The 26,370-nt window shown below is 41.5% G+C and overlaps 1 protein-coding gene across 14 annotated transcripts in view; it reads left to right on the forward strand.

Moving 5' to 3' along the window:
- The window catches only part of RABGAP1 (RAB GTPase activating protein 1), a 191,193-nt gene that overhangs the window by 60,889 nt on the left and 103,934 nt on the right, over positions 1-26,370 (forward strand). For 5 of the 14 annotated variants that reach the window (XM_008273353.4, XM_008273352.4, XM_070056574.1 and 2 more), the window contains 4 exons: positions 7,653-7,763; positions 8,156-8,222; positions 9,238-9,340; positions 10,619-10,788. In XM_008273353.4, the coding sequence (XP_008271575.1) occupies positions 7,653-7,763; positions 8,156-8,222; positions 9,238-9,340; positions 10,619-10,788 (451 nt within the window). The remainder of the gene's footprint in view (positions 1-7,652; positions 7,764-8,155; positions 8,223-9,237; positions 9,341-10,618; positions 10,789-26,370) is intronic. The other 9 variants (XM_070056593.1, XM_070056596.1, XM_070056601.1 and 6 more) reach the window with 3 other exon arrangements.

Genomic DNA, 26,370 nt, shown 5'->3' on the forward strand with positions numbered 1-26,370 from the left:
ACATCCACTTTGGAGACCCAGAGGAAGCTCCTGACTCCTGCCTTGGTCCTGGCCCAGCCCTGGCTGTTGCGGTCATTTGGGGAGTGAACAGAAGATGGATGATATCTCTCTGTCAGTCTCTGCCTCCACTACTACTTCTCTGTAGTTCTGACTTTCAAATGAATGAGTGGGGGTCGGCGCTGTGGCATTATCAGGTGGAGTTTGGCCAGCAGTGCTGGCATCCATGTGTGTACCAGTTTGAGGGCCAGCGCTGCTCCACCAGTGCTTAACCAGCGCTCAGATGGGATGCCAGGCACTGTAGGTGGTGGCGTTACCCACTGTGCCAGTCCCTGCCCCACTTCCAGTTCAACTCTCTGCTGGGGCCTGGGAAGACAGTGGAGGATGGTCTGAGCCTTCATGGGAGACCCCAAGGAAGCTACCAGCTCCTGGCTTCGGATCAGCCCAGCCCCAGCCTTTGAGGCCATTTGGGGAGTGGGCCAGCAGATGGAGGATCTCTCTTTCTCTCTGCCTCTTTACCTCTGCCTCTCTGACTCTGCATTTCAAAATAAATAAATAAATCTTAAAAAAAATACAAATACCTCAAATACCTTAAAAAACAATCTTAAAGAAAAAATGAATGAGGGATGAGGTGCTGTGGCATAGCAGGTAAAGCTGCTGCCTTCAGTGCTGGCATCCCATATGGGCACCGGTTCAAGACCCGGTTGCTCCACTTCTGATCCAGCCCTCTGCTATGGTCTGGGAAAGCAGCAGCAGATGGCCCAAGTCCTTGGGCCCCTGCACCCACATGGGAGACCTAGAAGAAACTCCTGGCTCCTGCCTTCAGCCTGGACCAGCCCCAGCTGTTGCAGCATCTGGGTAGTGAACCAGCAGATGGAAGATTCTCTGTCTCTCTCTCTCTGTGTCTCTGTCACTCTGCCTTTAAAATAAATAAAAAACATCTTATTAAGGCTGGCGCCGCGGCTCACTAGGCTAATCTTCCACCTGCGGCGCCGGCACACCGGATTCTACTCCGGGTTGGAGCACCGGATTCTGTCCCGGTTGCCCCTCTTCCAGGCCAGCTCTCTGCTGTGGCCCGGGAGTGCAGTGGAGGATGGCCCAAGTGCTTGGGTCCTACACCCGCATGGGAGACCAGGATAAGTACCTGGCTCCTGGCTTCGAATCAGCACTGGTGCGCCAGCCGCAGCACGCCGGCCGTAGAGGCCATTGGAGGGTGAACCAACGGAAAAGGAAGACCTTTCTCTCTGTCTCTCACTGTCCACTCTGCCTGTCAAAAACAAAAAAAAAATAAAAAATAAAATAAAAATAAATAAACTTCTTATTAAAAAAAGAAAAATGAATGAGTAGATATTTAAAAAAATGAAGAAGAAAGAAATATGGCTGAAGCTAAGGGGACTAGATTTGTAACTTGTTTTGCTCTTTTGTTTTGGTTGGTTGGTTTACTTGTTTTAATCTATATTAAGGCTTTTGAAATAATGTTTTACTATTGCAGCTAATCTGAACACATTGGAAGGGAAGAAATGAGGTTTGTGTCTGCAGTGTAGCTTTCTGTATCTAGGGCTAGAAATAACTTTTGTTTTTAAGAAAAATGATAATTTTTTGAGTAGCGGAAAGAACCCTGTGATAGAAATCAAAACTTAGGTAGGTTTGATTATTGTTAGTATTAACAGTTTGACTTTTTCCAAGTTCCTTTAATTTCCTGGTAGAAATTTCCTCATTATTAAATGAAGTGACTCAAATCTTTTTTTCCTTTGAAATTTTATGGTTGCAGGATGTCTAATTATTTGGTCTTTGTGCAACCACTAAGACAAAATGAGTGTTTCTTGGGGGTCGTAATCATTAGTTATGTGCAGAAATCTTTGCTCCATGACTTCCACATATAATGAGTAAAATGAAATTATGTAAAAATGCAAATGATGCCTAATTTTGTCTTAAAAAGTAGAATAACTGGTTCATTGTTTGGAAGGCTGGTGTTTGCTCTCTCTAGACTTTGGAGTTGTCCTGCCATCTGGTGGCCAGTTTAGTACACAATGCAGCCTCAGCTTTGATGTGAGATCTCTGAAGCATGAGGCAATGCTGTAAGCCTTCTTCTGTTAGATCTTTTCATTCTATGTTTTTAAAATATTTATTTATTTGAAAGAGTCATATAGAGAAAGAGAGGCAGAGAGAGAGAGAGGTTTTTCATCCACTGGTTCACTCCTGAATTGGCCATAACAGCCAGAGCTGTGCAGATCAGGAGCCAAGAGCTTCCTCCAGGTCTCCTACGTGGATGCTGGGGCCTGAATACTTGGGCCATCCTCTACTGCTTTCCCAGGACATAGCAGAGAGCTGGATCGAAAGTGGAACAGCCAGGACACGAACTGGTGCTCATAGGGATGCTGGCACTGTAGGTGGTGGGCGGCTTTATCTGCCGCGCCACAGCACCGTCCCCTGATCTTTTCATTCTCAAAGCAACACTGTGAGGTCAGTTTTTCCTATGGCGTGCTTTCCTTCTGTATAAAGTAGAAACTGTTTAACCTGAACACTTTGTTATTTTTTTTTTCTTTTTTAAGAAACACGATTGTCAGCCAGCCCCGCGGCTCAATAAGCTAATCCTCCGCCTGCGGCGCCAGTACACCGGGTTCTAGTCCCGGTCGGGGCGCCGGATTCTGTCCCGGTTGCCCCTCTTCCAGGCCAGCTCTCTGCTGTGGCCAGGGAGTGCAGTGGAGGATGGCCCAAGTACTTGGGCCCTGCACCCCATGGGAGACCAGGAGAAGCACCTGGCTCCTGCCTTCGGATCAGCGCGGTGCGCCGGCCGCGGCGGCCATTGGAGGGTGAACCAACGGCAAAAGGAAGACCTTTCTCTCTGTCTCTCTCTCATTGTCCACTCTGCCTGTCAAAAAAAAAAAAAAAAAAGAAAGAAAGAAAAAAGAAAGAAACACGGTTGTCAGGACTGGTGTTGTGGTACAGAGCCTGTAGGGGAAGTGCCAGTTCGAGTCCTCGCTGTTCAGCTTCCTTTCCAGTTCGTCACTAGTGTGCCTGGGAAACCAGTGGAAGATGGCTGGAATGCTCGGGCACCCGCTTCCCATGTGGACAACCAGATGGAGTTTTGAGCTTCTGACTTATGCTGGTACCAGCCCTAGCCCTTGCAGCCACTAAAGGAGTGAACCAGCAGATGGAAGATCTCTCTGTCTCTCTCGTTCTCTCTCCATGTGTCACTCTCTCACCCCCCCATCCCATACTCTGCCTTTCAGATAAGTAATCTCAAAAGGAAACAAAATATTTTCTTTAAGCTGTGTTTTTTTCCTATATTGAAGATGTTTATTTGCTTCCTACCTGTAAATTCCAATTACGAATAAAAAAGATAAAACTTTCCTTGAAGAGAAGCACTGGGATAACTGCTGTCTCTTTTGAGATCGGCATATTCATAAACATCCCTGTTTTATTTATCTCTATACCAAGAAGATACTGTTAGAAAAAATACTATTTGCTTTTCACATTTGTTAAAGGCTTTGTTCTCTTTTTGGCTTTGTGATTTAATTGAATGTGTTTTTATTTTTAAAGATTTATTTATCTGTTTGAAAAGTAGAGCATCAGACAGAGGAAGAGACACAGATATATCTTCGATCCACTGGTTCACGCCCCAAATGAACTCAACAGCCAGGGCTGGGCCAGGCCAAAGCCAGGAGCCAAGAACTCCATCCAGGTCTCTCACGTGGGTGGCAAGGGCCCAAATACTTTGGCCATTATGTGCTGCCTATTCAGACTCATTAGAAAGAAGCTGGATTGTAAGTGGTGCAAACAGAACTAGAACTGGCATTCTGTTGCCGCCGCTTAACCCGTTTCACCACAACACTGGCCCTGTATTTTTAGATTATAATACCATGGAGTTAACTTTTTCCTTTTGTTAAAGATTTATTTATTTATTTGAAAGGCCAAGTAACAAAGAGGGAGATGCAGAATCAGAAGTCTTCCATCTGCTGGTTTACTCTGCAAATGGTTGCAACAGCCCAGGCTAGGCCACACCAAAGTCAAGAGCCAGGAGCTTCCTGGGTGCAAGGGCTCAAGCACTTGGGCCATCATTTCCTGTTTTCCCAGATGCATTAGTCAGGAGTTGGATCTGAAGTGGAGCAGCTGGCACTCAAACTAGTGCCCAAATGGGATGCCGGTGCTGCAGGTGGCAGTTTATCCCACTATGCCACCGCACCAATCCCTAAACCATGGAGTTATCTTAATCTGTTGATGAAATCAATGAGAAATATGACTTTGTCATTTTTGAACCTGCCAAATGAAATTCCTTGTATCCAGTAATTCTGTAAGGTGTATAAAAGTTTGTCTACAGAAATAATCATTACAGTGTCCGAAGAATTATAAACAAATGTTCTCCTTTACCCTTTATATGTTAGAAAAATTTAAAAATTAGTCACTCCATTCCATTCAACATTTAATTTCTAAGATATAATGGTATATTTACATGACTTATCACCCAGCCAAGAGATGTATGTACAAATAGTTAAGCACATTACAAGATTTCTTACGGGCCGACACCGTGGCTCACTAGGCTAATCCTCTGCCTGCGGCGCCAGTACCCCAGGTTCTAGTCCCGGTTGGGGCACCGGATTCTGTCCCGGTTGCTCCTCTTCCAGTCCAGCTCTCTGCTGTGGCCCGGGAGTGCAGTGGAGGATGGCCCAAGTGCTTGGGCCCTGCACCCCATGGGAGACCAGGAAGAAGCACCTGGCTCCTGGCTTCGGATCGGTGCAACACGCTGGCTGTAGTGGCCGTTTGGGGGGTGAACCAACGGAAGGAAGACCTTTCTCTCTGTCTCTCTCTCTCTCTCTCATTGTCTAACTCTGCCTGTCAAAAAAAAAAAAAAAAAGATTTCTTAGGGTTTTACCATAACATTAATAGCAATGAGAAGACTTAAACTCTTCTTATGCCTGAAAAAGTATAATTTTCACATAATTATAATGAAAAACCTGTTTTTTATTTTAGGCCTTAGGGAGATGCCTTTCCAAGCACTTCTCTCTCTCTCTCTCTCTCTCTCTCTCTCTCTCTCTTTTTTTTTTTTTTAAGATTTAGTTTGAAAGGCAGAGTTACATAGAGAGAGAGATCATTCTTCCACTGGTTTATTTCCCAAATAGTTGCAACAGCCAGTATTGAGTCAGCTGAAGTCACGAGCCAGGAACTCCATTTGGGTCTCCCCTGTGGGTGGCAGTGGCCCAGGCAGTTGGGCCATCTTTCACTGCCTTCCCAGGTATATTAGCAGGGAGCTCTATCAGAACTAGAGCAGTCAGGACTTGAACCAGCTTCCACATAAGATGCCAGTGTAGCAGGCAGCAGCTTAACCAACTCTGCCACAATGCTAATCCCAAGCACTTTTCTCTTAGGTGATCCCACAAATAATTCCATCATACAGAGTAATTGATAGCATGCTTTTTTTTTTTTTTTTTTTTTGACAGGCAGAGTGGACAGTGAGAGAGAAACAGAGAGAAAGGTCTTCCTTTGCCGTTGGTTCACCCTCTAGTGGCCACCACGGCAGGCGCGCTGCGGCTGGCGCACCACACTGATCCGATGGCAGGAGCCAGGTGCTTCTCCTGGTCTCCCATGGGGTGCAGGGCCCAAGCACTTGGGCCATCCTCCACTGCACTCCCTGGCCACAACAGAGAGCTGGCCTGGAAGAGGGGCAACCGGGACAGAATCCGGCGCCCTGACCAGGACTAGAACCCCATGTGCTGGCACCGCAAGGCAGAGGATTAGCCTATTGAGCCGCGGCGCCGGCCTGATAGTATGCTTATTTTATAAGTGAGAAAAAACCTAGAGAAATTAAGCCTGGATCTCAATTTCTTAATTTATATAATAGAAATTAAATGCTAAATTCCCTGCTTGGAATCATTCTATGACATAGTTATAGTGCCATTAATATAATCTAGGTCCCTTGACATTCAGTGTGGTGAATTCCATTGATTACACTCTGCTTTCTGTTAATTCATCCCTTCAGATTTGAGGCTCCAGAGACAACTTGGTGTGTCCATGGTTTTACATTGCAGAGAGATGAGAGTATACATTATGACATACAGCATTATACTTCACATCCACAGTACATGGGGAGCAGTATATCTGTTGACAGTTAAAAATTGAGGTCCATTCATCTCCTACAAGGGTAAAAAATCTGTAATTTGGTAGGCGAAAGTTTTCTTAGTTTTCTTTGAACATGATCATTAATTCTAGACTCCTTTGCAAAGATTATTTGATTTTCTAAGCTGTTATCAAATATTCTTGAGTTGGTTATCCTGTCAGTGCAGATCTTCAGGCCAATAGTATTTCTTCAGAGCCACTTTTTAATTTGAGTGGGTACTCTGAGCTTCATCTGACCATTCACAGATGGCTTCAGCACCATTGTGTTAAAAAGCTGTAGGTAAATGAGATCCCAGTACAATTCACATTTGCTGATTGCCAGAGACAAATGTGTAGCCTTTAAGAACAAAGGGGCTAGAGAAAGTGATGTACAGGAGACTGTCATTATTTTTTTAATAATTACAATGGCAGGGTATAATCAGGTTACCACTGCTTAAGGAATATTAGGCAGTAGCTTATCATTGGCCATATCTTCCTCATCTCCATTTGTTTATTTTAAAGACATCTGTTTGGGGCTAGGGCTGTAGCTGGAGTCCTGGCTTCTCCACTTCTGACCCAGCTCCCTAATAATGTGCCTGTGAAACCAGTGGAGGATGGCCCAAGTGCTTGGACTGCTGCATCCATGTAGGAGACCTGTGTGAAGCTCTTGTCTCCTGGCCTTCGACTAGCCCGGCCCTAGCCAGTGGAGCCTTTTGGAGAATGAACCAATGGAATGAAGATCTGACTCTCTTTTTGCCCCTGTCTCTTCCTCTCTCTAACTCTACCTTTCCAATAAATAAGTCTTAAAGACACCTATCTGAAGCTCAAAGGATCTATGATTAAATATATTCAAACAATTTCAGACAATGATAATTTTTTGGTAAGAAACAGTGACCAAATACAAAGTAAAGAAAATGTTTTTTTAGTCCTGTATGCTGAATGCTTTAAAAATATGTAATTTAATAATCACAGCTAATAAAAAGAGAAAATTAATCCACATTTTAGGGAGCACAGAAGTGGTTTTTCTAAATTTATAAATTATTTGGTGGATTACTTACAGTGACATTGATAGCATTTTAGGAAAGTCACTTTTTTATCTTATTTTTTAAAAACCAGGCAAAGGAAAGAATCAGATTTGAGGGTTTTTTTTTTTTAAGATTTATTTATTTATTTGAAAGTCAGAGTTACACACAGAGAGAAGGAGGCAGAGAGAGAGGTCCTCCATCCGCTAGTTCACTCCCCAGATGGCTGCAACAGCCAGAGCTGTGCCAATCTGAAGCCAGGAGCCAAGAGCTTCTCCTGGGTCTCCCACATGGGTGCCAGTGCCCAAGCACTTGGGCCATCTTCTACTGCTTTCCCAGGCCATAACAGTGAGCTGGACCAGAAGAGGCGCAACCGGGACTTGAACCGGCGCCAGCCCATATGGGATGCAGGTGCTTCAGGCCAGGGCGTTAACTTGCTGCTCCACAGTGCTGGCCCCCAAGGTTTTTGTTTTTTAAAAATGGTCTTAGTATGTGAAAAGCAAATACTTTGCAAAATTAATGAATCATGTTGGTCTGCAGTGCTGTTCCCAAAGATAAGGACAGGCAATGCTTTAAACTGCGCCAAGGAATTGATAAGAAGATTGTCATCTATGTGCAACAAACAACTAACAAAGAACTTGCCATTGAAAGGTAAGCATTTTTAGTAAGTTCAGCTTGAATATAAATTTGGGTTTTTTATTAATCTAGTAGAGTAGGCAGAAACTTTGTTAAAAAAAGAAAATTGAAAGTAACCATTTTCTTAGGGATTTCTTTTGCTTATTGAAATGACTCCATCCTCACTGTGGAATAGTTCAGATTAGTCTTCAGTTAATACACTAACTTAGCTATGAGGTAACATGCAAACAGAGTGTGCTTATTTCAGTTAAAGAAGTGAGGATTATGATTTTGGCCATACTAATTCATAGATAATTTTAGTACATGTCTTTTTCTACCAGTAAGACTTGTTTTTTAAAGTGACCTAATTTTTAACATTTTTTTGTCTGCTCTTTTTTTCCAAATTTATGTCAGTTCTTGTTTTGCAGGTGTTTTGGTCTTCTCCTTAGCCCAGGAAAAGATGTACGGAATAGTGATATGCACTTGTTAGATTTGGTAAGGATTTTTTCTTACTGGAGGTTATAGGCTACTCCTTCAGTGAAGGCTGTTTGTCTTCATCTCGTCTGAATCTCGTGTTAAGACATTTATCAAGGTGTTGTTGAAAGCTGTAAAGCAATTTACCAAGATGCAATTTTCTTATTCATGGCTTGATATTTACAAGTCTGACCTTGGATAAGTATCTCAGTCTTGGTTTCTTGACTGTCGATTAGTGTAATAATTCTTGTTTATATATTGAATAACATCGATATGAAAATCATGAAAAGAAGTTATCAGAGAAGTCTTTTCAGAGTGTCACGTGCTTTACGGATGATAGGAGGTGTTTGGATTATTGCTATTATGTGTGTAAGTTTTTAGATATTTAAGGTTCATTTCTTTATTTGAAAGGCAGAGTGACAGAGGACAAGACAGAGAGCAATCTTCCATCTGCTGGTTCACTCCCCAAATGCATGCAGCAGTCAGGGCTGGGCTAGACTAAAGCCAGGAGCCCAAAACTCAGTCTGGGGCTCCCACAAGGCTGGCAGGAACCCAGGTACTTAGTCCATGATCACTACCTTGCAGACCATTAATGTGAAGCTGGATCAGAATGTGGAGTAGCTGGGACTTGAACTGGCACTCCAATATAGTGTGTCATCCTCCCAAGTTGTACCCTGAGTGAATGTACCACAGCATTTCCCCTGGAAACCTTGATTTTTCATTTAACGCAAAACTTAATTATTCATTTAACAGAAGAATTCAACGTAAAATTTAGGTAGTGAATTTCCTTAGAGTTTGTGTAATTTGATAGGATGTACAAGCATTTACTTTGTATTTAACTTTTCAGGAACATATATATAAATAGTTGGAACATCTGTAATCTTGTAATTATTCACATGCTTTCTTATCTTCAAAAATAAAAATTTCACCCTCTTTCATATTTCATATTTTTGCGACTCCTGCTTTTTTAACAAGTGATATATAACTGTTGTTCACTCACTTTGGCATTAAGACTTATTTTTACTCTTTTCTTTAGGAGTCTATGGGCAAAAGCTCAGATGGAAAGTCCTATGTTATTACTGGGAGCTGGAATCCAAAATCCCCGCATTTTCAAGCTGTAAACGAAGAAACTCCTAAAGGTGATATAGGTTGCTCATGTGAACAGAAATTTTATTTTTATTCATTTATATTTTAATAATTTTATTTTCTGTTCTGTTTTGTTTTGTTTTGTTTTGTTTTCAAAAGGCAGAGAGAGACAAAGAGATCTTCCGTTCACTGATTCACTCCCCAAATGACCATAACACCTAGGGCTGGGCCAGGCTGGAACCAGGAGCCTGGAACTCCCATCAGGGCCTCCCACATGGATGGCAGGGGCCCAGGCACTTGGACTGTCATCTGCTACTTTCCCAGAAACATTAGCAGGAAGCTGGATTGAAAGCGGATTAGCCAGTACTCAAACTGGCACTCCCAATATGGGATGCTGGAGTGGCAAGCAGCAAGTTAACTTGCTGTACCAGCCCCTGAACAGGAATTTAGTCTTAAGAAGATCCAAACCTTAGGACCATTCCTTGACTAGCATCGGGTGTTTTCTTAAATCTGAAGAAAGCAAAGAATTTGACTAGTTCTTGAGTTTATTATTAAATTTGTCATATAAACAAAGTATTATTTGGTATACTATTTCCTCCGTCTCCTAATTTTTTCCTTTTCTTCCTTTTCTTTCTGTTTATGTATGTGTGTATATATTATGAACTAGATCTTATTTTTTAGAGCTACTCCATGTACATAAGATTAAAAATTCAAAGGATTTATAGGGAAAAGAGTCTGCCACATTCCCCCCAAGCTCCTCCCCAAAGGGAATCGCTGTTAACAATTTCTTATGTAGCTTTCAGATATTCTATTTGTAGACTATTTTTTTAAGACCCTCTTCTTGAATGATGTTTAATGGTTGCATAATATTCCATCCTGAAAATGCAATGGTTTTTGTTGTTGAGTGCCTCTGTTGAACATTTATTTTCCCTCACAGTTTTTTTGTTACTTATAACCCTGTAGATAGAAAGATATAAACAGTTCAAAACTATAAGATACTATTATTAACCAAGTTTAAAAGTTGAGAATTCCCATTGTTGGCAAGGGAGGCTTAAAAACACATATACTATTTTTGCAAAACAATCTTGACAGTATGTTTATTAAAGTATATGTTATTGTCATTTACCAATTCCACTTCTAGTGTCTATCCAGGAATTCTGAACAGAAAAAAATTGTTTTAAAAATAGTAATTTTTTTCTGTTTCTTTTTAAATTAATTGATGATTTATCCTAAAATATCTTAAATGTGTAATAAAAGTAATCACTTTTATGTTAATTGTATGAGCAAATATATTTCCACATTTTTTATTTGCTTCTTCCTCCTCTCTCTAGATAAAGTGCTATTTATGACCACAGCTGTTGATTTGGTAATAACAGAAGTACAGGAACCTGTTCGATTTCTCTTAGAGACAAAAGTTCGAGTTTGCTCACCCAATGAAAGATTATTCTGGCCCTTCAGCAAACGTAGTACTACTGAAAACTTCTTTCTGAAACTAAAGCAGGTACTATACTTTTCTGTACATAAAGATGGGGGAATAAGGAAGGAAAAATCACCTCTGAGAGTGGTTTATCATTAAGCTATCAATTAACTTTTTAAACCATCTTGTGTATGTATATTTCAGTATATTAAAAGGAAAATTATCTTTTTATATTTACCCACTTATTTCTAATTCTTATTGCTCTTTATTTCTGAATATCTAGATTCCCGTTTAAACTCATTTGCCTTCTGTCTGTAGAACTTCTTTTAGCATTTCTTTTAAGGCAGATCTGCTAAAGACATATTCTCCTGGCTGCCTTTGTGTGAAAATGTCTGTATTTTAATTTCCTTCCAGTAGGTTATTTTCAGGGTACAGGATTTCGGGTTGACTGTATTTTCTCAAGCACTTTAAAGGTGTCCTCTCATAGACTTCTTCTTTCTTTTGTTGTTTTTGTTGTTCTTCCTTATGTAGCGTGTCATTTTTCTGTGCCTGCTTTTAAGGTTATTTCTTATGTATATATTTATTTAAGAGAAAGAGAGAAAGCAGTTATCTGCTGGTTCACTCCCCAAATGCCTGCAACAAGGGCTGGACTAAACAGAAGCCTGGGAGTCAGGAGCTCAATCCAGATCTCCCACAGAGGTGGCACCTGCTGCCTCCCAGGGTCTGCAATAGCAAGAACCTGGAATCAGATGGAGAACCAGGATTTGAACCCAAGTACCCCAGTATAGGATGTGGGCATCTTACCTTTAAGTTAGGCCAAATGCTTCCCCCAGATTTTTTCTTTAATCCTTGGTTTTCTTTATCTGATGCATCTACGTGTATATTTTCCATTTATCCTGTTGGGATTCTTAAATTTTTAAATTTATGTTTGTTCTTTTTTAATCAAATTATTTGGCTCATTATTTTTTCAACTTTCTTTCCTGCCCATGTCTTTTTGTATAGGATTCCAGTTATACTTTTTTTTTTTTTTAAGATTTATGTATTTGAAAGGCAGAGTAACAGAAAAGAGGAAGAAGAGAAACTGGTTCACTCTCCCACATGGCTGCACAGTCAGCATTGGGCAAGACTGAAGCCAGGAGCTGGGAACTTCATCTGGGTCTGCCACATGAGTACAGGAGCCCAGGGATTTGGATCATCTTACACTGCTTTCTCAGACACATTAGGGAGCTGGACAGAAAGTGAAGCAGCTGGGACTTGAACTGGCTTCCATATGGGATGCTGGCATCATAGGCAGTGGTTTAACCTACTGCACCACAAACCTGACCCAATTACACATATTTTGACCTTTGTTAGTATCCCACAAATCTGAGGTTCTACCAGTTGTGGTTTTTTTTTGTGTGTGTGTGTTTTTTCAGATGACACTTTCTGTTAACTTATCATGAAGTTCAGTGACCCTTTCTTGGTCATATCGAATATGCTTTTACACACATTCACTGAATTTTTTTAAAAAACTTTTTGGGGGTTCCAGCATTGTGGCAGAGTAAAGCCATCACTTGTGCTGCTGGCATCCCTTGTGGGAGCCAGTTCGTGTCCCAGCTGTTCCATCTCCAATCCAGCTCCTTGCTAATGGCCTGGGAAATGTCTTAGAAGATGGCCCAAGTGTTTAGGCCCCTGCCACCCAAATGGGCAACCTAGAAGAAGATCCTGGCTTAGGCCTGGCTCAGCTCTAGCTGTTGTGGTCATCTTGGGAGTGAACCAGTGGATGGTTCTTATCTCTCCCTCTCCCCCTGTAACTCTGATTTTTAAATAAATAAATCTTTAAAAAATACTGTTTTTGTTTCTAGAATATACATACAGTTTTTAAAGTTCATTTTCCCCTGAGATTTTCTATTTGTTCTTTTATGGGCAGGTTTACTTTTACATCCTTGAGTACCATCACAGTATAGCTACATTAGAAATCTTTAACTGTGAATTCTTACTGGTGATGAGTCACATTTTTCTATTTCTCTATTATTTCCCCAACCCCACCCAAGTCTAACAGTAATTTGGTTAAAGTAAAACTTCGTCTGTATTTCCTGTAGTGGACAGCTGTTGAAATACCTCTTCTGTTCTTTTCGCTTTTCTTAGACCCCAGTTGCCCCACCGCTTGCTGCCCTGTTTTTTCATGACCTAAATTGCTAATCTAAGTCCTCCTCTTAGATTAGATCCTCAGCAGCATTTGATACAGGTTGTCATTCCCTTCTGCTTAAATACTCCATCCCCATCACTGAGCTTTCAAGGTATTTCACATTTAATGTGTCCAAGAGTCTCATCTCATTCCCTTGCCAAAGTGCTTTCCCTTACCTCCTTGAACTATCTCAGTTCTGCTGGTTGCCTAGATTAAGAATTTTGTTCATTTATTTGTCATATTCCATATCAGTCTGATAGGAAATCCTAGTTACTTTTTTCTTTTCTTTTTAAGATTTTCTTATTTATTTGAAAGGCAGAGTTACGGAGAGAGAGGTCTTGCATCTGCTGGTTCACTTCCCAAATGACCACAACGGCTGGGTAAGGGCCAGGCCAAAGTCAGGAGCCTAGAACTTCATCCTGGTCTCCCACATGACTGGCAGAGGCCCAACTTGGGCCATTTTCCCACTGCTTTCTTAGGCACATTAGTAGGGAGCAGGGTTGGAAGTGGAGCAGTCAGGATTTGAACCGGGCTCAAGCACTGGCCCCAGTCCTGTTTACCTTTGAATCATCTGCAAATTGTGATTGCTTCTCACCACCTAGATTATGATAACACTCCTCTAAAGCATCATTTTTCACCTGGATTATTGCAGTAGCCTCTTTACTCTCTCACTGTTTTTGCCATTTCCTTCTTCTCATCTGTGTCAGCATAGCAGGTTAAGGTCAGATCACATCATTTTTCTGGTTTCAACTCCCTATAATTTTGTTCTCTTCATTAAAAACCAAAGTTCATATGGTAGCTTACCACACCCTGCCTGATCTGCTGCTTACTATTTCATAATGTAATATCTCCCTTATTCTCTTCTTGGTTGCACACTCTGCTGTAACCACACTCTTAAGGACTTTGCTGTTACTGGTTCTTTGTACCTGGAATACTCATTTTTCTCCTACATCCCACTTGTAGTACTCAATCTCATTCAGCCAGCTCTTCACCCACTTCTAAGTCTTTGCTCTGATTTGCTTTTCAACATTTTATCCTGATTGTTCTATTTAATTTCTATTTAATATTGTAATATTAACTATGTACATTATTACTACAATATTAGATATTAAATCAGGGATTGGTAATGCAAATTCCTTGTACTCCCCCAGATGATACATAAATTTTTTAACCAGGCTTTTATCTTTTGGTAATACATTATGTACCATGTAATAGACTTACTTTTTTTTTAATAAAATTTTATTTTATTTATTTGAAAGAGTTAAAGAGAGAGGTCTTGCATCTGCTGGTTCACTCCCCAAATAGCTGCAATGACAGGACCTGAACCGATGCAAATCCAGGAGCTGGGAGCTTTTTCAGGGTCTCCCACGTGGGTGCTGCTGCTTTCCCAGGTACATTAGCAGGGGGCTGGATGGGAAGTGGAGCAGCTGAGACTCAAAGTGGTGCCCATATGGGATACCGGCACTGCAGGCCAGGATTTTAACACACTGCCGCAGCACAAGCCCCTATACTTATTTTTATATTATTTATTATCTGTTTTCTGTATTTTAAACCTCTGCTAAGGCAAGATTCCTAGTCTATTTTGTTCACTGATTTAAAAACACTTAGAATATAGTGGTTCTCAACAACTATTTTTTTAATTAGTTACATGCAACTTTAATTTTCAGTTAAACAAAACTATAATGTATATAAATTTATGGAATACACTTTTCCAGTGCAATACAAACTTTTATTGCTGTGTATCTGTGTTAGCCCAGGTGGGTGTGTTCTCATAAGAGTCAGAAAATAAATCAGATCCCCCAGCACTGTTCTGCCAGTTTTTCAGTGTGGCAGGAATAGAGAGTTAGCATGGAGTCATCATTTAGAACTTAGATTTGGAGTCAGAGTATATGGATCTCTCTCTCTTTTTTTTTTTTTTTTTGACAGGCAGAGTGGACAGTGAGAGAGAGAGACAGAGAGAAAGGTCTTCCTTTGCCGTTGGTTTACCCTCCAGTGGCCGCCGCGGCTGGTGTGCTGTAGCCGGCACACCGCGCTGATCCGAAGTCAGGAGCCAGGTGCTTCTCCTGGTCTCCCATGGGGTGCAGGGCCCAAGCACTTGGGCCATCCTCCACTGCACTCCCTGGCCACAGCAGAGAGCTGGCCTGGAAGAGGGGCAACCAGGACAGAATCCGGCACCCGGACCGGGACTAGAACCCGGTTTGCCGGCGCCGCAAGGCGGAGGATTAGCCTAGTGAGCCGCGGCGCCGGCCACAGAGTATATGGATCTTGCCAGTGACTAGTTTGTGACTTTGAGCAAGTTCTTTCAACTTAAGTCTCAATTTAGTCCACTTTGCAGCAATAATAGAATCTCTGTCATAGTGCTATTGTGACACTAAATAGGAAACTATATAGCATGCTGGGAATAGTTGTCAGATGTAAAGTACGTTCTGTTATTTCTGAGAGGGAACTATGGAACTTCTGCTGAAGAAAACTGATTCATGAAACCAGAAGAACACTGACGGTTAGAGACATTAATTTGAAAATTTAAGGAGATCAGTTCTTAAAAATTTGTATAGTAAGGGATGATAAATAGAAATTAATTGTATTAAAATTTTTATGAAAAACAGACTCTCTGAGTTGTTTGTTTTAATCTTATTTTTATGAATATAAATAAAATTCTCCTGATACTGCCTTTTCCTTTACATCTAATATTGGATTCAAAGACTGCCTCGGTTTATGGGAATATTACTTTTTGGGTTGAATCTAGAATAATATATCTCTTCATGGAAATAATTATATTCTTGACTTTTAAGTACTCTAATATAGTTTGTTATTCTTGCCCATTTTACTTAATTTTCATTAGTTGGCTGAATATGACTTGGCATGGTGAATTATGCAAAAACATACCTGAAACACATATTAACAGACCAGACAACTTTGTTAGAATTCCAAAGGAAACTCTGAACTGAATTGTTAGTATTTTCTTAGTAAAAGCAGAAGTGTCTATGTGGAAGCTGGGAGGAAAGTAGGAAATCTCTCATAGTAATCTTTGATTTTTCTCCTTATGTGTGTGGTGGTGGTGGGCAGGGGATTAAGAAATGGGAAAGTAGAGGTGGAGTGTGAAAAATTAGAACTTTTTATTGTCTGAGAGCACTTAGAACGCTGTTCATTTTACCTCTTATAATTTAACAAAATCTTCCCCTTTTGAAAATTTGTGAGAGGGAGGAGGAGGAGGAGAAGGAAGGGTTGGAGTGTGGGTGGAGAGTTGGTGAGGGGAAGTGTCACTGTGTTCCTGACTCTGTATCTATGAAATATCTGAAACTTGGATAACTTAAATAAATTTTTTTAAAATTCATGGCATTAAAAAGTAATAATAGCTATGATTAATTGAAATCCTACTGTGATCATTATTTTGTTAGCCACTTTTCTTCTAAATTTTATGTAATTTTCACAGTGGTCCAATGAGGATAAGTAGTAGTAGTATCTTATGCTTGAAGAAACTGAAATCCTAACATTTAAAATAGTGAGTGGATCTTAAGGGAGAGTGTGTGAACAAGATCTAAGGCTTTTAGCAGTCTTACCCAGGGCTCTTTCCATAGAAACATGCTGCTTTTGTCTTTCTTTCTAAAAAAAAATATTTTTAGAATTTACTTAAATTAAGCCTAATAAAAATTTTAACCCTTTTTTAGTTTTCATCAGACCAAAAAGGAGCCAGAGCAGATTTTAAAAATAAACAACATGTAGCACTTCTGGTTTTTGTTGTTAGCATGGGAAAACAGTTATAGAAATGTATTTTTTAAATAAGTGCCTAAAATTGATTCATTTTCCTTGTTCTAAAATTATCTGATGACTCAGTAACTTTATTTTAGTCTGGAAGCCTTCCCATCTGTGGGATTGTTACATTAGGACGGCATCATATTAGAGAAGAAACTTTAAAATGAGTAGGAAAAAAATGACTCTTTTCTTAGATTTAAATTTTCAGATATCATTTACTGGAAGGAAATGGTCTAAAGACTAGATTTTCAGCAACACTTTGAAGTGAACAAAAGACAAACTAAGAATTGTTAGGGCTATAGAGTTAATAGAATTTGTACTGCCAAAGGAAATCACTAGTTTGTATATTATTCTCATTTGCTCTGTGTGTGTATTTATATGCACATATGGACTACTATACCTCTCCAAATAGGAATATCAAAATGCTTTCTGCCCAAGGTGCCAGCGCCATGGCTCACTTGGTTAATCCTCCGCCTGTGGTGCCAGCATCCCATATGGGTGCCGGGTTCTGGTGCCGGTTGCTCCTCTTCCAGTCCAGCTTTCTGCTGTGGCCTGGGAAGGCAGTGGAGGATGGCCCAAGTGCTTGGGCCCTGCACCCGCATGGGAGACCAGGAAGAAGCACCTGGCTCCTGGCTTCGGATCGGCCTAGCGCCAGCCGTGGCGGTCATTTGGGGAAGGAACCAACGGAAGAAAGACTTTTCTCTCTGTCTCTCTCTCTCTCACTGTCTATAACTCTACTTGTCAAATAAAAAAAATGCTTTCTGCCCAAGAGCAGCGGGTGCCTATCATCTTTTTTCACTATTTCTTTTTTTAACTAATTATATTTAATTACTTGAATGGCAGGGAGAGACAAACAGGTATTTGGTTCACTCCCCAAATACCTGCAAATACCGTTACTAAGCCAGGCTGAAGCCAGGAGCTGGGAACTCAGTCCAGGTCTCCTGTGTGGGTGGCAGGTCAAACTAACTTGAGACATCATCTGCTACCTCCTGAATGTGCATTAGAAAGAAGCTGGAATTGGACTTGGAGCTGGGACTCAGCTCCCGTTTGATATGTCATGTTGGTATCCCCCACAGTGTCAGACTGTGAGAAGCACCCACCCCATGTGCCACTGCTTCTGATGGGAAATGTGATTATTTCTCTTTGCATTTAGCAAATCTGTAGGGCTATACTTGGGCAACTTCTAAAAGCATCCTTTGTGTATCCTTTGGAGAATACATACATCTAGTTAATGCCTTTTGCATTTTAACTAGGCAGTTAATCACACATTGGTGTCATGATTTTCTGGTTGAGGTGTGACAGCAAAAACAGCTTAAATTTCTTTTTCTATCATCACAATTTCGCAGGTAGTAGGTTTGGTTTTACCTTAGACCCTGACGTTCTGGCTTATAGCTTATTTTCTTTCTTTATTAAGTTAAGAACTTCCACCTTTTCACTTAAAGGAAGCACTTTACAGCTTCTCTTTGGCCTGAATTGCCACCATCAGTATTCCAATGCTTTAAAGCAGTTAAAGAGTAAAGACATACTACTTGTACACAAACACCGTGATTCTGTGTTAGTGGAGGATATAGTGGCTGTGATAGCTGTTGAGTGACTAACAGGCTGGTAGTGTCAGTGTGGGTGCTCTGAACTAGGGGAGAAGATTTCTATCCTGTCAGGACAGAGCTGGATTTGGAGAGGTGATTTTTTCAGACTATTCAGAATGGTATATGATTTAAAACTTGTGTATTTTTTATTTCTGAGATCTTCTGTTTAATATTTTTGGACCACGTTGATGGTGGGTAGCTGACATTGTGTAAAATGAAATTGCAGACTAGGAAAAACAACAGTACCCCACTCCTCAAAAATTTCTTAACGTTTTTAGTACCTACTGATGATCCTTGCCTGAGTCAGTTGAGTTCATTCACATATTTTCAGTAGGGTTTTCTTCCTTTTTTTTACATTTATATATTGTACTTTTATACATTGAATATTTTAACTATAGTTACAGTAATACATTTAATTTATTAGCTTTATCTTCAGGAATTTTTTAAAAATCAGTTAATAAAACTATCGAATGAAATTTGAGATATTTTGGAACTTGTTTTTGACCTTTGAATATGTTCCAGTCAGAATATAACTATTACTACTGTTTAAAATTTAGTTACATAGGAGGCTGACATTGTGGTATAGCAGGTAAAACCACTGCCTGCCATGCCAGCATCCCATATGGGCACTAATCTGTGCCCTGGCTGTTCAGTTCCAACCCAGCTCCCTGCTAATGTCCTGGGAAAAGCATCAGAGTATGGCCCAAGAGTTTAGGTCCCTGCCACCCACGTGGAAAACCCAAATGAAGCTCCTGGGTCCTGCCTTCAGCCTGTCCCAGCCTTGGCCATTATGGCTTTCTGAGAAGTGCACCAGCAGCTGAAAGATCTCTCTCTGTCTCTCTGTGTCTCCCTTTCTCTTTCTATCTCTGACTTTCAAACTAATAAATAAATCTTAAGAAAGAAAGAAGTGACATGTAATAATTCTTTTTCATTGTGCTTCTAATACCATTTGACGTATCTTAGGTTCATTTATTTGCATTTTCTTTCCATTGGGGATATGTAGTATTTTTCCCCTTCTAATTTATTTTTTGACTGTATGAAATATATGATACAAAGTAAAAGTTTGTATAAAATGTATACTCAAGTCTTATTTCCATCTGTATCTCCTTACCCCATCCATGTAAGAAACAGTTATTGGGCCGGCGCCGTGGCTCAATAGGCTAATCCTCTACCTTGCAGCACCGGCACACGGGGTTCTAGTCGCGGACCGGGCGCCAGATTCTGTCCCGGTTGCCCCTCTTCCAGGCCAGCTCTCTGCTGTGGCCCGGGAGTGCAGTGGAGGATGGCCCAAGTGTTTGGGCCCTGCACCCCATGGGGGACCAGGAGAAGCACCTGGCTCCTGCCTTCAGAGCAGCGCGGTGAACCAACGGCAAAGGAAGACCTTTCTCTCTGTCTGTCTCTCTCACTGTCCACTCTGTCTGTCAAATAATAATAATAAAAGAAAGAAAGAAACAGTAATTGGTGGTTTCTGGTTTATCTTTCCACTTTTCTTTTTGTACAGATAGTAAGCTATCCCTATGTATTTCTTTCCCCCCTTTAAAAATAGCACTTACCATCCTATATATACTATTCTGTACCTTACTTTTTTACTTATTTTTTTATTTGAAAGAGTTGGAGAGAGATACAGAGAGAGATCTTCCATCTGCTGGTTTACTCCCTAAATGGCCTCAACATCCAGAGCTGGGCTGATCCGAAGCCAGGAGCTTCTTTCAGGTCTCCCACATAGGTGCGGGGACCCAAGTACTTGGGCCATCTTCCACTGCTCTCCCAGGTGCATAAGCAGGGAGCTGGATTGGAGTGGTACAGCCAGGGCTTGAAATAGAGCTCACATGGGATGCCAGTGCTGCTGACGGTGGCTTTACTGGGTAAACTACAGTGCAGGCTCCACTGTACCTTACTTTTTTTTTTTTTGTAACATTTATTTATTTGAAAGAGTTACAGCCGGCGCCGCGGCTCACTAGGCTAATCCTTCGCCTAGCAGCACCGGCACACTGGGTTCTAGTCCCGGTCGGGACGCCGGATTCTGTCCCGGTTGCCCCTCTTCCAGGCCAGCTCTCTGCTGTGGCCAGGGAGTGCAGTGGAGGATGGCCCAGGTGCTTGGGCCCTGCACCCCATGGGAGACCAGGAAAAGCACCTGGCTCCTGGCTCCTGCCATAGGATCAGCGCGGTGCGCTGGCCGCAGCGCGCCGGCCGCGGCGGCCATTGGAGGGTGAACCAACGGCAAAGGAAGACCTTTCTCTCTGTCTCTCTCTCTCACTGTCCACTCTGCCTGTCAAAAAATTAAAAAAAAAAAAAAAAAAAAAAGTTACAGAGAGAGGACTTCCATTCTGCTGTTTCACTCCCCAAATGACTGCAAAGGCCAGAGCTGAGCTGATCCAAGGCCAGGAGCCAGGAGCCTCTTCGGGTCTCCCTCATGGGTATAGGGGCCCAAGGAATTGGGCCATCTTCTACTGCTTTCCCAGGCCATAGCAGAGAGCTGGATCAGAAGAGGAGCAGCCGGGGCCGGCGCCACGGCTCACTAGGCTAATCCGCCTAGCGGCGCCGGCACACCGGGTTCTAGTCCCGGTCGGGGCGCCGGATTCTGTACTGGTTACCCCTCTTCCAGGCCAGCCCTCTGCTGTGACCAGGGAGTGCAGTGGAGGATGGCCCAGGTGCTTGGGCCCTGCACCCCATGGGAGACCAGGAAAAGCACCTGGCTCCTGGCTCCTGCCATCGGATCAGCGCAGTGCGCTGGCCGCAGTGCGCCGTCCGCGGCGGCCATTGGAGGGTGAACCAACGGCAAAGGAAGACCTTTCTCTCTGTCTCTCTCTCTCACTGTCCACTCTGCCTGTCAAAAAAAAAAAAAAAAAAGAGGAGCAGCCGGGACTTGAACCGGTGCCCATATGAAATGCCGGTGCTGCAGGCTGGGGCTTTAACCCAGTGCACCACAGCGCTGGCCCCATGTACCCTACCTTTTAAAACTTAATATATTCTGGCCGGCGCCACGGCTCACTAGGCTAATCCTCCGCCTGCGGCGCCGGCACACCGGGTTCTAGTCCCGGTCGGGGTGCCGGATTCTGTCCCGGTTGCCCCTCTTCTAGGCCAGCTCTCTGCTGTGGCCAGGGAGTGCAGTGGAGGATGGCCCAAGTGCTTGGGCCCTGCACCCCATGGGAGAGGAGTAGAATCACCTGGCTCCTGGCTTCGGATCAGCGCGGTGCACAGGCCGCGGCAGCCGTTGGAGGGTGAACCAACGGCAAAGGAAGACCTTTCTCTCTGTCTCTCTTTCTCACTGTCCACTCTGCCTGTCAAAAAAAAAAAAAAAAAAAAAACAATATATTCTTACATCTCACATCAGTACATAGAGATTCCCTCATTCTTTTCTACTGACTAGTGGACGCTTCGTGGTCTTTTCAGTCAGTCCTGTGTTGATGAACCCTTGAGTTTTTTTTTTTTTTATTATTATTCATTTGCTCTTCTGAATGTACTGTGAAACCTTTGCATGTGTTGTTTTGATTTTACGAAAGTGCATTTTAGATTAGCTTCCTATTAGTGTAATCACACGTACAGTGAATGCATATGTAATTTTGTTATATTTGCCAAATTCCCTTCTGCGGATCCTGTAAAGTAGACACTAGTAGAATCTAAGAGGATCTGTTTCTACACAGCAGAAGCTACAGATCAGATAGGTGGGACAGTGGTAGCTGAAAATAGTTTTTAAAAATACGTTTATTTACTTGAGAGGTAGAATTAGACAAAGGGAGAGAGAGAGAGGGGTCTTTCATCTGTTGGTTCACTCCCCAAATGGCTGATGGCAGAGCTGGGCTGATCCAAAGCCAGGAGCCAGGAGCTTCTTCTGGGACTCCAACATGGGTGCAGTGGCCCAAGGACTTCGGCCATCTTCTACTGCCATGTCACTTCTCAGGCCATGACAGAGAACTAGATCAGAAGTGGAGCAGCCGGGACTCAAATTGGCAGCCATATGGGATGCCATGCATTGCAGGTGGTGGCTTTACCCACTATGCCACAATGCTGGCCCCAAGATACTCTTAATTTGTCTTCTGATGAATGAGATTCAGTAATCTTTCAAGTTTTAAAGGTGACTTTCCAGCCGGCGCCGCGGCTCACTAGGCTAATCCTCCGCCTAGCGGCGCCGGCACACCGGGTTCTAGTCCTGGTTGGGGCGCCGGATTCTGTCCCGGGTGCCCCTCTTCCAGGCCAGCTCTCTGCTGTGGCCAGGGAGTGCAGTGGAGGATGGCCCAGGTGCTTGGGCCCTGCACCCCATGGGAGACCAGGAAAAGCACCTGGCTCCTGGCTCCTGCCATCGGATCAGCGCGGTGCGCCGTCCGCGGCGGCCATTGGAGGGTGAACCAACGGCAAAGGAAGACCTTTCTCTCTGTCTCTCTCTCTCACTGTCCACTCTGCCTGTCAAAAAAAAAAAAAAAAAAAGTGACTTTCCTTTTCTGTGAATATCCTGCTCATAACTTTTGCTCATTTTTCTCTTTGGTTTTGATCTTTTTCCTCTTCATGTTTATAATCACTTTGTGTGTTCTAAAGATTAACCTTATGAGATATGAGTTGCAAATACTATAGTTTGTCACTTGTCTTTTGACTTAATTATGGTAATTCTTTTTGCTTTGTTACCTAGTTTCCCTATATATACTTGATCATTTTTTTTCTGTTTTCTTGATCCCAGTCATACACTTTCCTCATTCCCAAGTTTAAAGGAATTTACATATTTCCTTCTATCTTATGGCTTCATTTTACCATTTTTAGAACTCTGATTCATTATATTTTATTCTAGGGTACTCTGGTGTATAGGGTCAAGTGTGGATCTGATTGAATCTTTTTCCAGTTGGTCTTCCTCTTGTTCCCATACTTTTCATTAAATATTCTAACTTTCCCTTAAGCCATATGAAATATTACTTTGATTGCTTATTAAGTTTTCATGCATTTAGACCTCCTTCTGGTTTTTATGTTCTTTTTTTTGCATCAGTGTTACACTGTTTTTAATTATGTAGACTTTCTTTTAATCACTCTTATAGAGCCATTTTATTTCTTTTTTTAAAGTTTTACTGTATTATTTATTTGAAGGACAGAGTTACATAGAGAGATCTTCCATCCACTAATTCACTCCCCAGGTGGACACAGCTGGATCACACAGAAGTCAGGAGCCAGGAGATTCACAGTAGTAGAGAAGTAGATCAGAAGTGCAGCAGCTTGGACTTGAACTGGTGCCCATATGAGATGCTGGCATCATAGGTGGCAGCTTTACCTGCTATGCCATAGCACCAGCCCCAGTAGAGCTGTTTTCCCTCCCCAAATATTGTTTCTGTGGGTTTTCTTGGAGTCTATCTTATTTATCTTTTGTATGGACTTTAGATTTAAATTGTCTAGCTTTTGATAAAAAGCACTGGTATATGTATGTGGGTAAGTCATGTTATCTAGAAATAATATGCCATCTTTCCATTCATTTCTTTGCTTTTTTGTATTATCAGAATATTTAAAATTAAAATTATTTATATATTACATGTAACAATGACACTTTATTTAAATAATAACTTAATATGTATAACAGTTATATATTATAATAATTTAAAAAGCTTTTTCACAATAGAGCACTGACATATACACAGAAATGATGGATTCCTGTGTATGAGAAGTCTTCAAAAAATTCATAGAAAATGCATGTTATGAAAAAGTATGCACTCATTTCAGAAGTTTTTATGCCAAAATTTGTAATTTTCATTGTCTGTTTCCAAAGCTTGTTGAAGGACTCTCCTATTGTTACCCAACTGCAACAAGATAACAGCATTTTTCATACGGAGTCCTTGGCTCTTCATGTATCTGATTTCACAAGGCAGTGTTGCTGTGACCACTATGACTCAGAAAACTGAGTTTCTAAGTAATGCAGTGGGTATAGTTTCTCTGATTCTTTCTGAAAGATGAAGAACTATCATGGATGTTGGAACAGTTCTAGATAGCAGTTAACTAATGTTTCAAAGAGAAATTTATAAAAACGCAAAATTTAAATCATGTTCCGTATGAGAGTATAATTTTTTTTTACGCTGGTGCCGCGGCTCAATAGGCTAATCCTCCGCCTTGCAGCGCCGGCACACAGGGTTCTAGTCCCGGTCGGGGTGCCGGATTCTGTCCCAGTTGCCCCTCTTCCAGGCCAGCTCTCTGCTGTGGCCAGGGAGTGCAGTGGAGGATGGCCCAGGTGCTTGGGCCCTGCACCCCATGGGAGACCAGGAGAAGCACCTGGCTCCTGGCTTCAGATCAGCGCGGTGCGCTGGGCACAGCGCACTGGCCGTGGCAGCCATTGGAGGGTGAACCAACGGCAAAGGAAGACCTTTCTCTCTGTCTCTCTCTCTCACTGTCCACTCTGCCTGTCAAAAAATAAAAAAAATAAATAAATAAAGTATAATTTTTTAAAATTAAAAGTCATAATTATTACAAATTTAGAATGAACATATGTCACAGATGTTAATTCAATTCATTAGGTAATGAAGGAACCAAAAAGAAAGTAAAACTGAGGAGATTGGGTTTCTGTGATCCTTCCTTTAAAAATACAATAGAAGAAGACTGCTAGGGTCTGAAGACTGGCTAGAAATAAAGCCAGTTATTGTCTATAGGTAACCTTTGGGTTATCTTTTCTGTTGCACAGCAATTATTTGCATATCTTCTGGACCCAGATCTACAGGTTAATATGTAACTTCAGAGTCTGAGTCCTTAATTAATAGTAAGTAAGTAAAATATGGCATATTTATCTAGAAAATTAAATAATCCTTAGGTGGTCATGTTAAGCCAAACTGACACAGTGCAGCCTGTGAATCAAATCTGACCTGACAGTTGAACAGTTGTTTTTGTAAAATGTTATTGTAACAGCCGCACTGACTCACTGTGCATGGCTACTTTTGCACTATACTGTCAGAGTTGAGTAGTTGTGACAAGAGTTTACTGGCCCACGTAGCCTAAAATATTTACTCTTTGGCTCTTTTCAGAAATGTTTTCTGACTCCTGTATAAAACCGTGCTTCAGGGTGATACTGAAATGACATGTTGCCATTATCTTTGGCCTTTCTTCCAGAATTGTAGTCTTTTTTTTTTTTTTTTAAGAAACCAAGTGAACATTGCAACACCAAAACTGCTGTGATATTTCTGCAGCTAGTGAACTTCTTACTTGCTTCTCCTTTTCTGTGTTTCTGCTTTAATGAGCATTTTTCACTTTGGTGTAGCTACCTCTCTAGTTTTCTCCATGCCTTTTCCTCCTGCTCTCTATTTCACTCTACCTTTTTTCCCTCCTTTTTAAACTGGCCATAATAAGAAATGTTAATGTACTTTAAATATTTATTTTACTGATAAAATTTTCTATTCCTTGTTCTTAGTTTTTACTTTAGGCCATTTTAAGGCATTGTGTGTTTGAATCAAAATAAACCTAACGTAGAAAGCGTTGGAGTTAGCAGAACTTTGTAGGTTTTATGGATATCTTCTCTGCCATTCACCTCTCCCCTCCACTAATGCAGCCCTACCCTCTGCCCCAAGTTGTGGAAGAAAAAGTATGCTAACTGTTGTTAAAGTTAATTAACTGTATTTGAAAGAGAGCATGCACTCCCATTTGCTGATGTACTCCCTACCTGTCCAAAGCTGGGAACCAGGAACTCAATCCAGATCTTCCATGTGAGTGGCAGAGACTCAAGTACTTGAGCCATTGCCTGTTGACTCCCAAAGTATGCGTTAGCAGGAAGCCTAGAATCAAAAGTGGAGCCAGTATTCAAATCTAGGCACTCTGATACAGGATTTGGATTTCCCAAGCATTGACTTAGCTGCTAGGCCAAATCTGTGCCCTTCTCTACACTGTTTTAAATAAGCAAAAAGAATGGGGAAGAAAAAAAAAAAGGGAAGTAAGAGAATTTTTAGTCCCTAAGCTTTCTGTTTTAGAAATACTTTGTAGTTTTATGAATGAAACCTGAAAGTATACCATAAAGTAACTTGAAATATACAGAACAGTCAGCTTTTTACTGACTACATATTGATAGTTGAGTATTGGATTATACAGTTTGAGAACAAATAAAATTGCAAAGCTGGAGTGCTGCTCAATAAAAGCTCTATTTTCCTAAAGATTTTAAAATCGAAACACATGCTTTTCTCTTTAGAAAAGGTTACATTTAGTTTAGACTCAAAG

This window comes from Oryctolagus cuniculus, chromosome 1 (assembly GCF_964237555.1).
Source record: "Oryctolagus cuniculus chromosome 1, mOryCun1.1, whole genome shotgun sequence".
In the NCBI taxonomy this organism is placed as follows: domain Eukaryota; kingdom Metazoa; phylum Chordata; class Mammalia; order Lagomorpha; family Leporidae; genus Oryctolagus; species Oryctolagus cuniculus.